The following is a 13148-nucleotide window of genomic DNA, read 5'->3' as shown; positions in this document are numbered from 1 at the left end:
CCTATCTTTCTGAAATATTTCACTTTTGAGGGGGAAAAAAAACCACCAAAGTTTAGAAGCACTGACCCTAACCTTTGGTCTTCTCTACCGACACCTGAAAAGCCCCTTCACTGGGTGAATTCCTGAGTCATATGTGACTAAAGGTTTACGACCAAGTGTCAGTCACCGAAAGAGAGTTTGCTCATTTATCAGCTGTTTAAGGATCCCCCAGAATGCTCCCGTCGTTAATTAATTTTCCAGCGCCGTGCGAGCCGATTCGGCCCCCGTCCGCCCGGGGCGCGCGGGCCGGCCGCGCCGAGGCCGCGTGGCGATGGCACTCCCGGGGAGCAGATTGCGGTGATTCCTGTCATACCAGCCCGGGCAGCCAGCCCATTAGCTGCCATTGATTTACTGACCTTTTGGCCCGCTTCTCTCCCTCTCGTCTCTCGGCTACAGACCTGCCACCTGGAACTCCAGATGCTTTTGCCCAACTGCTGACCTGCCCCTACTGCGACCGGGGCTACAAGCGCTTGACATCGCTGAAGGAGCACATCAAGTACCGCCACGAGAAGAATGAGGAGAACTTTTCCTGCCCTCTTTGCAGCTACACGTTCGCCTACCGCACCCAGCTCGAGCGGCATATGGTGACGCACAAGCCAGGGACAGATCAGGTGGGGGGTTGGTTTTAAGTGATTTCTTTCTTATAATAACCCCTTAGAGAAACGATATGGCTTTGATTGGCAATCATTATTAATTTTTCATGGCATTTTGAAGATGCAGATCTTTTAATGGTAATAGCTTTAATTGAGGTCTAAATGATTTTTTGATGGTCTCTTCTAATATGATTTAATAGTCTTATGTTCACGATCGAATGAGTGTGTTAATTTCTAATTTAGAAATTTTATTTGCACTTTAACTTGACTTTAGTTTCATTTTTATGTTCCACAAAAAAAGTGAATGAAATTGTAGCATTTTAATTATACATTATTAAACATCTCAGCAATTTTAATTCCATTTTTCACCTAGTTTTACTTAGAATTTTTTTTCATATAGGAGCTAAGTCATAGAAAAAGAAATGTGTACATTTTTTCATCTGTCACATAACATCTTCAATTACTTGGACTATTTTTACAAGCTGCTACTAGTTTATGAAATCTAATTGTTTTAAGGAAAATCAAAAAAGCATATAATGTGTATGTATATCTATATAAAATAAACTGGGTTAATATTAAAAGGTTGGATATGCATTAAAAATGATCCCTTCCTGATATGCCTATTTGTTGCTAAATGTTAAAATTGCTCTGCCTCTGTGGCCTTGCTTGTGTTAAAAATAAAAACTCTATCCTGAAGAGGTAAGCATAGCTTCTTAAACTCTTAAAATGATTGAATTGGATTGATTTACAGTGTCCCTCAATTGTTTAGCAAACTTGCTGTTTCTGTCCTCCTGGGAGAATTGCCTGCAGATTGATACTATGATGTGTTCGGATGGTAACAGAAATGGTGTGCCTTGAGTCCCAGTAACTTACCCTACAGATCTGGAATCACTCTGTAGAAACCCATGACACCGTATCAGGTTTTAAAATTATTAAACAGGATATTCTCTAAAATTCTTCTATTTCTTTCTTATGGGCTTTATTTTCTTCGAATAAGGAAAATGAGAATAAGCAATCATGATCAAGCAATGATGATGATACTAGATTATGGAATTTTATTATTTTAAGAAAACAGCTCCTGTAAATCATTTCATTTATATCTGATTGAACTTGTCACCTGAGTGTTTTTCCAAGTTCAGTTATAAAAACTATGCTTGCATAGTTACACTTACGTAACAGTTTATCTCCCCTTGCTTGTATGCACAAAAACTCTAGGAAAAAAAAAGTGCCTAGATATTTATCTAGCGTAACTGCTTTAAATTTCACATGCAGAAGTGTGATTGTGTTGGCGCATTATGAATGGTAGCTTTGGTGTTGAAAAGTCCCCTCATTTGCTCATGGCATTTACAATTAGTAAATTAAAATGATTGTATCATATTAACAGTGGCACAACTAAAGTTTATAGTAGTCCTCTGAGGGCCGTGGGGGGAGACAAAGCAGCTGTTGCTGTTTGTTTATGCAACTCAGCAACATATGAGCGCTGGTCCCTCAATGGCGCTCGGCGGGCTGGGCTCTGCTTGATCTTTGAAGGTTGCTGCTGTTTGAACAAACCTCCCTGTGTCCCATGTAACACCATCTGTCTCACTAGGAATGTGGGAAGATTCAGCACACCCTAGCAGTTGTCGTACCGTTTCTGTGCTGTCTTTTTGCAAAAGGCTTTTGTGTCATTGCTGCTTGAAAAAGGCTGGCCTCCTACCTTGAGCAGCCAGAGTGGATGACTGTATTTCTTTCTTTCTTTCTTTCTTTTTTTTTTTTCAGAATTCTAAGTCACAGTGCTTTTTTTCCCCTTGTTCAAAAAGGTCAGCTGTGTTTGATTATATCTTTGCTGCTTTTAACTTGTCTTTTCAGCAAACTTTTTTTTTTCTTTTTCGTTCCTACTCCCGAGCACACTACTAAAAAGGAAAATGACAAGTCGGTGAAGTCTTCCCTACTGGCCTGTGATAAAACTGCTCAAGCAGCTCTAACCCAAGATGTTGTCTCTTACATTTGATAGTGAATCAAATCTTGTATGCAGCACCTCAGGAAAAGCAGGGTTTATATTTGCTCCTAGCACAGTGAATGGGGCATTTAAACATGCTTATCACGTAGTGAAATATTTGTTGTCAAGGATTTTCCTATTTACGTGTGTGTGTGTGTGTTTTTCCTTCTTTAAAGTTCGTATTGCTTCACTAGAAGATATACTTTTACCTTAATACAGAAAATTTGGTAAAATGAGTTATTTTGTGGGGAGTGTTTTTGAGAAGACTATTGAGGATTTGGGGGATAATATTTATTTTTTTCCTTGACAAAATAGTTGCATTCCAACCAGGAATCTTCAGATTTTAGAATTTGCAGTAAACACAGGGAACCACAAACATCTTTGCAATTATGCTTTCTCATCTCCAACGGCTCAATGAAACATTTTGGAAAAGAGAAGACAGAGATAATTCTAAAGCAAGTGCTGGATGCGCATGTGAAAGCACTTTTTTTTTTATTTGTTCCAATTTTATTGCCAACATTATCACTTTTATTGCAACTCTGAAAGACTGGGCAAATAAATAAACATGCACTCAAACCTTTTGGCCTGTCTGAAAACAGAGGCCTTTTAAAAATATTTGTAACAAATTTCCTTTGTTCCTCCTGCACGAAACTGATGTCAGTCTTTCTCCTTTTATAGCACCAAATGCTGACCCAAGGAGCAGGTAATCGCAAGTTCAAATGCACAGAGTGTGGCAAGGCCTTCAAATATAAACACCACCTGAAAGAACACCTGCGAATTCACAGCGGTGAGTAGCAGAGGGGCTGGTGTTCACACTTGCATTTTGTTTCATTAGGGGCATTTTTAAAAATTGTGTAAAATGCACACAACCGTGTTTGTAGTTCTTTGAAACTACCCATTGTTTTTTTTCATAAGCTTGGTGTGCCCACTGTCTTCATGAGACATATGGTACCACCACTGTCACTGCTACCGTGCTTATATTTACTCCATAGCAATTGCGCGTGCTTTGATTTGTCATAAAATCTAGAGGCTGCCTTTGGGCCTTTTAAAAACTCTTCGACAGATTAAATGGTTTTGACCTGAAGAAACTCAGCTGGCAAATTCTTAAGAATATTCATTTTTGATCCCCAGCCCTGAAAGAGCAAAGGTGAAGAATTTTGGATTAAAACTAATTTTTTTGATAAGTGCTCCTTGATTCCTGAGAGCTGTATATTACAGAACAACATCCTATCACTGAGCTTTCTCCTTTATAACTATTTTGATAGCTCTGCCAAGCATTTTATTACTAAATTGGATGCTATTCAAAGGACTAGTTGGATTGGTAGAATCAATGGAATCTTCACAGAGTTGATTAAAGCCATGGCTACACTTCCCTTTAAATACTGTGGCATCTTTATTGTACTATTGACCACGCATTAATCTGACACTCTGTTTAAATAGGAAGCTGCTGATGGCAAGGCGAGATTTGGGATCTTGGCTGAAAAAGGCACAGATATCCCTCACCTTCCACTGCTAACATCTTGAATTACGTCCTTCCAGGGGAGATAGAGCCCAGAAACAGTTACGGCTGCATAATTCTAACCTAAGCACCTAGAACGTAGAGGTGGCCCATTGTGTTGCTTTCATTTGGTTTCACAGAGTCTTGCCTTGGTCGGCAATTGCAATTGTTACCCAATCAAAGACATGTAATGTTAATTTTAATTGTCATTTTAGGTGAAAAACCATACGAGTGCCCCAACTGCAAGAAACGTTTCTCCCATTCTGGTTCCTACAGTTCACACATCAGCAGCAAGAAATGCATTGGTTTAATCTCTGTAAATGGCCGGATGAGAAATAATATCAAGACGGGCTCCTCCCCTAACTCTGTTTCTTCTTCTCCGACTAATTCCGCCATTACCCAGTTAAGAAACAAATTGGAGAATGGAAAACCACTGAGTATGTCTGAACAAACAGGCTTGCTTAAAATTAAAACAGAACCACTAGACTTCAATGACTATAAAGTTCTCATGGCCACACACGGGTTTAGTGGCACTAGTCCCTTCATGAATGGTGCACTTGGAGCCACCAGCCCTTTAGGAGTCCATTCATCTGCTCAGAGTCCAATGCAGCACTTAGGTGTAGGGATGGAAGCCCCCTTGCTCGGATTTCCCACCATGAATAGCAATTTAAGCGAGGTACAAAAGGTTCTACAGATTGTGGACAACACAGTTTCCAGGCAAAAAATGGACTGCAAGGCCGAAGACATTTCAAAGTTGAAAGGTTATCACATGAAGGATCCATGCTCTCAACCCGAGGAACAAGGAGTTGCTTCTCCTAATATTCCACCTGTGGGTCTTCCAGTAGTGAGTCATAACGGTGCCACTAAAAGTATTATTGACTACACGCTTGAAAAAGTCAATGAAGCCAAAGCTTGCCTCCAGAGCTTGACCACTGACTCGAGGAGACAGATCAGTAACATAAAGAAAGAGAAGCTGCGTACTTTAATAGATCTGGTCACCGATGACAAAATGATGGAGAACCACAACATATCCACTCCCTTCTCATGCCAGTTCTGCAAAGAAAGTTTTCCTGGCCCCATTCCTTTGCATCAGCATGAACGTTACCTTTGTAAGATGAATGAAGAGATCAAGGCAGTCCTGCAACCTCATGAAAACATAGTCCCCAACAAAGCCGGAGTTTTTGTTGATAATAAAGCCCTCCTCTTGTCATCTGTACTTTCTGAGAAAGGAATGACAAGCCCCATCAACCCATACAAGGACCACATGTCTGTACTTAAAGCATACTATGCTATGAACATGGAGCCCAACTCTGATGAACTGCTGAAAATTTCCATTGCTGTGGGCCTTCCTCAGGAATTTGTGAAGGAATGGTTTGAGCAACGAAAAGTCTACCAGTATTCAAATTCCAGGTCACCATCACTGGAAAGGAACTCCAAGCCGTTAGCTCCCAACAGTAACCCTCCCACAAAAGACTCTTTGTTACCCAGGTCTCCCGTGAAACCCATGGACTCAATAACATCGCCGTCAATAGCGGAACTCCACAACAGTGTTACGAATTGTGATCCTCCTCTCAGGCTAACCAAACCTTCCCATTTCGCCAATATTAAACCAGTTGAAAAATTGGACCACTCCAGGAGTAACACTCCTTCTCCCTTAAATCTTTCCTCCACATCTTCTAAAAACTCCCACAGTAGTTCTTACACTCCAAACAGCTTCTCTTCCGAGGAGCTCCAGGCTGAGCCTTTGGACTTGTCATTACCAAAACAAATGAAAGAACCCAAAAGTATTATAGCCACAAAGAACAAAACAAAAGTAGGCAGCATAAATTTAGACCATAACAGTGTTTCTTCGTCATCTGAAAATTCAGATGAGCCTCTGAACTTGACTTTTATTAAGAAGGAGTTTTCAAATTCAAATAATCTGGACAACAAAAGCACTAACCCAGTGTTCGGCATGAACCCATTCAGTGCCAAACCTTTATACACAGCTCTTCCTCCACAAAGCGCATTTCCCCCCGCCACTTTCATGCCACCAGTCCAGACTAGTATCCCTGGGCTCCGACCATACCCAGGACTGGATCAGATGAGCTTCCTACCACATATGGCCTATACTTACCCAACTGGAGCAGCTACTTTTGCTGATATGCAGCAAAGGAGAAAGTACCAGCGGAAACAAGGATTTCAGGTAATGAGACACACCTTTCTGCCCTGAAGAGAGGAGATGACTATCATAGCATGTATGTGCATGGAGGGGGAAAAAAAATCTTAGTGAAAAAACTAGTGCTATATTCTCAGGAGAAATAGAAGAGTGTGTTTTCGCTTGAATCTAAAACTAAGTAACCTAGACAAATAAAGCGGGGAAAACGGGAATATTGTATTATGTAAGCACATTTGCCTTAAAAAAGATAAAGGACTTAATATTTACTTTGGAGATTTCTTTAGATTGGCCCATCTGGTTTTAGGATAATACATTGATAGGGATATTTGGTAAGACTAACATAGATGCTGAAAGTTAACGTTCATAACAGTCACATGCTTTTACAGATGCTCACAATTTGCAATAATGCAGCTATAAATTTGATACATACTTGGTTTTACAGAGACTAGTTTATTTGGAAGAGTATTTTTAAAATATTTTGTGCATTCCATGGGACTTCCTTTGTAGTTTTCAAACTCGTAAGTAATTTATGGGTTTTCAAATACAGTAGCAGGTATGTTTTAACATCATGGAGTGTATTCCCTGTTTGCAAAATAGGAACATAAGTAGCAGTGCCCCTCTGTGACAGCTGTTCCAGTATTCCAATTTACAGTACATCTGCCCTCTTTGTAAATGTATTTAAGCCTATTTAATCTTCCCTAATATTAATTAGTGCAAACGTAGTCTAAGAAAACTGAACTGTGGGCTAGCAAATGGAAATGTATGTTATCATGCAAGTTTGCACTCCTTTGGATCAAGACAAAATAAATATCAAGAAATTTAATAATTTACTGATCCACATTCATTATTGCTCAATGCTGAAGGCTGTTTTAACATAGATAGAACATTGATAAAAAGTATTATTAATATTCCCTATTTCAAATTAGAAAATTAAATATAAAAATATAGCTTGAGGCCTTTAGTTGGTAGACATACATTTAAATAGATTGCATAATAATAACATTTTGTACCTAAATATAAAATTCAATTAAAACGGGGTTTCTACAGCTGCAGATCATTTCTAAAGTCAAGCACACTGGAAAATACACAGAATCTGGTGTTAAATTCTCACTCACAGGTATTTCCTGATAGAAGGAGAAGTAAGAGTTTTAGAGAAATTTATGTCTTTCTCAGCTTCAGAGTTGACCATGTTCTATCCCTGAAAAACAGTTAGTTCTACCACTGAGGGCAGAGAAGGTTTATACTTTCGTTGAAACATGAAACCTCACGTATTGTCCATGGAAAGTAGTAGTTTTAAAAAACTAGATCGTTTCATAGCAAGCCCTTCTGAGGGTCTCCAAATGTCAGGCAACGCGAAGTTGTTTGGTGTAAACATAAAGAGAAGAGACTGTGTTGAACTGTGTGATTATATCACAGGGAGAATTGCTTGATGGAGCACAAGACTACATGTCAGGCCTAGATGACATGACAGACTCCGACTCCTGTCTGTCTCGAAAGAAGATCAAGAAGACAGAGAGTGGCATGTATGCATGTGACTTATGTGACAAGACATTCCAGAAAAGCAGTTCCCTTCTGCGACATAAATACGAACACACAGGTATGAGTGACTTTGACTAGCTAGTTAGAGCTTCCTGGCCTGCTGTACATTTCATAATATTTAATGAGAACACTTGTGCAACATAAGATGCAGCATATGCTGATACCTTCAACAAGGAAGAAATAATGCTTTTGCCTAGCTCGGTAGGACTTTTTTGTTGCCTGTTTATTGGATCATTCATGTGTTTATGAGAGTGCTTGTCTTGTATTTTTCAAGTTCGTCTGTAAAGTGAATTCACAAGTCATGTCAGAGGTGTATTTAAATGGCCAGGGCAGGGAAATGGAGTGGCACAAGCCAGCTACTGGAAAGATCTTCAAATACTTAAGCTGGGATGAACCTATAGATGGAAAAATTTTAATGATAAAAAAATTCAGTCAGTGCCATATTAGTTTCATCATTGAAGCATCAAGTAAGCCATGATTTGAGGGTGATTCTGTTTAATTTGTATAAATTGGCCATATTTTGAATAAACAAAAAGTGCTAGTGTTGTGAAAGAAAAGACGTAAGTAAAGTAACAGGCCAAATGAGCTACTGAAATGACTGATATTTGGAAGACTAATATGCAGCTTTCTAAATTGAGTTAGTTTCTTTTCAATTTATGCATTCCTCATTAGGAAGAATTGCACAGGGCTGAAAAAGACAGCAGCCTAATACTCCCCTGTAAGGAGACAGAGAGTGGGTTAATTTTTTCAAAAGAAGGGAGCAAAGCCATGAAGTGAAACACAGTCCAGAATCCGATGTCCGCTCCGCGGTGGGGCCGCGCCCGCGCTCCCGCGCTCCCGCCTCCTTAACCACAGAGTAACCCTGCTTCATCCCTGTTCCTAACTAGAAACCTGGTTCGCTGTCCGGCCCTCGGCCCTCGGTGGGAGAGGGAGGAGTGCAGGATCACGGTCAAAATGCCAATGGGGGGGGGGGGGGATGGGGGGGGAGTTAGAGGAAAATTCTCATTTGAAACCAGGATGTCCGGTATCAAGCTTTTTAACGTGGAGGAAAAAAATTAGCCTAATATTAATGCCTTTGGGGGAAAAGTGATGAAGAGGCAGAAAAGTAAAAGAAAAAAGATAAGGAAATGTGAATACTTCCTGTCACCTTTTGACTGACTGACTACGTGGCGCCCTTTGTAGTGGCTGAAAACTATCCTTGGGAAGTAGTTGTACGACCATCTTCCCTTACTCCTCGCTGGGCATAAGTGACCGCGGTCAGCCTGAAGGGGTGGGGGGAAGTTGAGCGAGTTCTGCAACACTAAGTGTTGCGGGCATTTGTGAAGAGGACATGGTTGAAAAATAACAGCGCTCTTACTCCAACCAACCCAGTTTTCTTTCTCTTCAATTGTCTTATACTAATTGTTATTATTTCAAAAGTTCAACTAATGAGACTTTAAAGTCAACCTTATTTGAATAGCAGATCCCAGTAGTTTTTATACTTGTGTGATATAAGTCAGTGTTTGAAACATCACAATTTTCCTACGTTTGTCTTTTATCATAGCTATCAATAGATACTTTCTTTAGTGCCAAGTCTTATTTAAGTATTATAAAGATATTTTCATACCTAAACTTACTTTAATATCTTAATCAACCTCAAATATATTTTGTATTTCATTATTCAGCTACAATAGGCACATCACTGAAGGCATCTGTCCCTCTCTGATTGGTTTTATTATATGACCATATGCAAACTCTATCACTTACTACATGGTGAGTGTCAAACTTTTATCTTAGTGAGGGCTGTCATACCTGTTTACTTCTAGTCAATATCTTTATTTCTCATAAACTAGATAGTCCATAAACTTTATAGGTGTATAGATAGTTGAGAGACTCCAAAGTTGACAAATAAAAATATGCATAATCAATTTGAAAAAGACACTGTATTTTAAAAAACAAAGGTAAAATATTCTGGTCCTTTAAAATGTGAGAAGATCGGTTGCCTACTAACATTGCCTAGCAACAAGGTGCTAACCATCCAATGGTTTCTCTAAACGTGTGATTAATTATCCTCCTTTTGGCTTCCCAGCTTGTCAGCTTTCCAGTGTGTTAACTTTTTGGTTTCTTGACCAAACATCTCATGACATTACTACTGTCAGTGTATTTGGTTCCATCAAAGTGAAGTTCTTCATGAATTTTCTATCACTATGATACATGTGGAAATTTAGTTCATTTTCCTTTCCTAATTGGGCCCCACACGTCTTTCGTTTGTTTGTATTAAGCACTAGTAATACTTTGAGAATGTATTAATATGAAAATTATAAGTGAGAACAATCTTTGGGTTGATTGATTCCAAGGTTGGGAAATGAAGTTGAATGGTTATTTGATTAACTGTTGATTACTAACGTGTCATTGATAAAGTGTGTTTTTACATCTGTTTATAATTTAATGTATAGAATCGTTTAAATTAAGAAGGAAATTATGAGGATCTTATTTTTGAGACCCTCTGCTCTTTTACCTCGACCTGTTTAATTTATTTCCTAGGCAGACACCAAGGATGGAATGCTTAATTCTCCTTCCCAGCAGCTCATGGCTTGCTTGCATTTCCTGGAAACTGGGACTAGGGCAGAGGAAGGAAACACTACATAAATGTTGATTTCAATAGGATTAATTGTCACAAACAAGGACTGTGAAATACAAAATCTGAAACTCTGTTAGGCACTGTAAAGAACTCACTTATATTCCACTGAAATTTAAATCTGACATTTATTAAGTACTTTCGCTATTGAGACATTGCATGATAGGTGCTTTTAAACCCACTTTATTCAGAAAAGTAATCCAAATGTTTCTACTGTTGAGTGAAGTCAAAGTTTTAAATAAATTACCAGCCAATTTTGTTTCTCAGTTGTGTGATAATATTTTTCATATCAGAAACCTGTTTATGAGCTTCAGTTTTCATTCTAGCTGTCAGGTAATCATGAACCTTGATATTAGAGGAAAAAAAAAAACTTACCCTGAAAAAGTTTTGACTCATTTCATATCAGTTTGGATGTTTTCTGTCTGAATCTTGTTCATGTGGATACTTAATTCCAAGATATCTTGATTTGAATCAGGTAAACAATCAAACAAGTTAAAAAGAGATAAATGGCCAAGTCAGTTGCTATTTAAATTGAATTTATTAAATGCTTGCCAGTGAAATGCCTGGAGATTAGTAGAATATTTAGTGCAAGGTATAGGTCAGAACTCCCCACCCACTGCTTCCAAATTCTGTCCTTTGCATGACATAATAGCTCAACATTTTATTCTTTTGGATTGTCATTTCATAGTGTAGAATTAATATATTTCAATTTTGAGCATATTATTTATCATCAAGGGAAGTCCCAGAAAATCAATTGCCTGGAACCATCGAATATACTGCAGTTCCGTGGGCATCCCCGAAGCCTTTCTGACAGGCGTTGAACTTGTCCTCAGGAGTGCTCATTCTGTCAGGACACACTGCTCTGTGTTTTGTTCCTTTGGAAAAGAGGGACCCACATCAGCTGTGATGTTCATTCAGACTTATTCGCACAGCTGGTCCGTGTGGTGACCTAACTGCATTCTTGTGCTCTTGAGCTGCGGAGACTCTCATACCTCAGGGAGGTTGCAGGACAGAGCTGCTCATGTACGCTGTAGCAACTGCAGGACCAAGACAGTTCTCATCTGCAGCTTTTCTTCTCTCCATTCAGCCTCATTTCATCCATGTACTCTGCTCCTGATCATGCATCTTGCTTACAACTTGGGAAATTACTGCACATGTATTAGTGGGTACAAATAAAAATAGCTAACATTCATTGAGCCCTTACTACGTGCAATCCTTGTACCAAACACTTTACCTATGTTGTCCCTTTACTCCTTACGCTCAGTCTGCAAGTTAGGTCCCCAAATGATTTCCCTTTTACTGACTAAGACCCTGATCCTCCGAGAGATTAACATGCCTGAGACTGCATAGCTGGTCATAAAAGATGGATTTGAACCCAGGCAATCAGACTCTGTACCATCCTGCCCCTGGGAATGAATTGCCCCTGTCAGAAACATCTCATCCTTGCTCCTAATAGCATTTTTTTAACGGTCCAAGTGCACACAAGAGAGACCAAATTCGTATATAGTGACTTGAGGGTTTCTGGAAGGCAAAACTTCTTTTTCCCAAATGCATTTCTGCTTCCTGTTAAATTACCTTCCCACCCAGTGGTCTTGGCAAATGGAAAAACACGCTGTCTTTCCAAACTCTTGGCACTCTACTGAAATTCTCTTCTCTGTTATCCAGTGTACCTCATCAAAACATCTTTTCCAAAAGTTAAGGAGTAGTTTTTGAGTGGTTTGAATTACACTTTTCTTCTTCAGACTATTGGCTGCCAATAAGCAGGTTACTAGAATCTTCTATATTTCCAGTACAATGAGTGGCCAACAGCAAATACCTTTCCAGTTTCCCTCTTACAGGTAAATAACTTCTTCGTACTCTTAATATTGTGCCTTGCCACATCTTATCCCTTAATTGATATCAGATATTACACTAAGATAAAGACCATTAATGAAATGACATATAGCAGCCTACAGCATTTTCTAAGTAGTAACATTCCCCAGAAACATTCAATAACACTATTAAAGAGATTTGATTACTAATTGAGATTATATGTTGCCATATAACCATATACCTGAAGTGTGTAGAATGTATTCCTAATCTTATAACATGTCACTTAGCAAATGAAAATGGAGTTGAATCTACTCATGCTGGTTTTTAATTTGCTGAGATGCAAGTTTATATGAGGAAATATAAGTATGTAGCTTCCTGTCTGTTATGATAATACACACTGCCCTCCCCCTCCACGACACACTTCTGACTTTAATCCTGGAGCATCAGTCTGATAAGTTGTTTTTTTTCTTTTTTTGGTTTTTTTTTTTTTTGTCAGTTCTATTTTGGAAATAAACTTTTAAGTATGGCAGCTATGGAAGGTGTTGAAGGCATTCCAGTGCTATTTGTGGCCTGGAATCAACCAGATGTGTTTAGGCTTGGCACCAGTTTCAAGTTCCAAACACTGGTTAGAAACTGCCTGGAATGCCAAAGGAAATACAGCATTCTCTAGCTGAAGAGTATTTTAGCACTCAACAAGTGGCTGACATCTCACGGAAAACTTTAGCGGGAAAACACTGCTTGGGGTTAGTTCAGCCTCCAAGACATCCGTCTTTCTACTTTGTGTTTTCAAATGATTTCTTCTCTAATTTTTATTCTTAGAAGCATATGGCTGATAAGACATTCTTAACATCATCTTTCCTCCATTCCTGCTCCTGCCTGTCTTGGAAATTTGCTCCCATTGGAGCTCTAATGCC

The 13148-nt window shown here is 39.1% G+C and overlaps 1 protein-coding gene across 7 annotated transcripts in view; it reads left to right on the top strand.

Annotated features, from left to right (window-relative positions):
• The window catches only part of ZEB2 (zinc finger E-box binding homeobox 2), a 130312-nt gene that overhangs the window by 111133 nt on the left and 6031 nt on the right, over positions 1-13148 (top strand). For all 7 annotated transcript variants that reach the window (XM_074363605.1, XM_074363606.1, XM_074363608.1 and 4 more), the window contains 4 exons: positions 436-650; positions 3289-3397; positions 4324-6293; positions 7683-7863. In XM_074363605.1, coding sequence (XP_074219706.1) covers positions 436-650; positions 3289-3397; positions 4324-6293; positions 7683-7863 — 2475 coding nt within the window. The remainder of the gene's footprint in view (positions 1-435; positions 651-3288; positions 3398-4323; positions 6294-7682; positions 7864-13148) is intronic.

Source organism: Camelus bactrianus, chromosome 5 (assembly GCF_048773025.1).
Source record: "Camelus bactrianus isolate YW-2024 breed Bactrian camel chromosome 5, ASM4877302v1, whole genome shotgun sequence".
NCBI lineage: Eukaryota > Metazoa > Chordata > Mammalia > Artiodactyla > Camelidae > Camelus > Camelus bactrianus.
The sequence above is the reverse complement of the archived record's forward strand: the minus strand, read 5'-3'. Positions and strand labels throughout refer to the sequence as shown.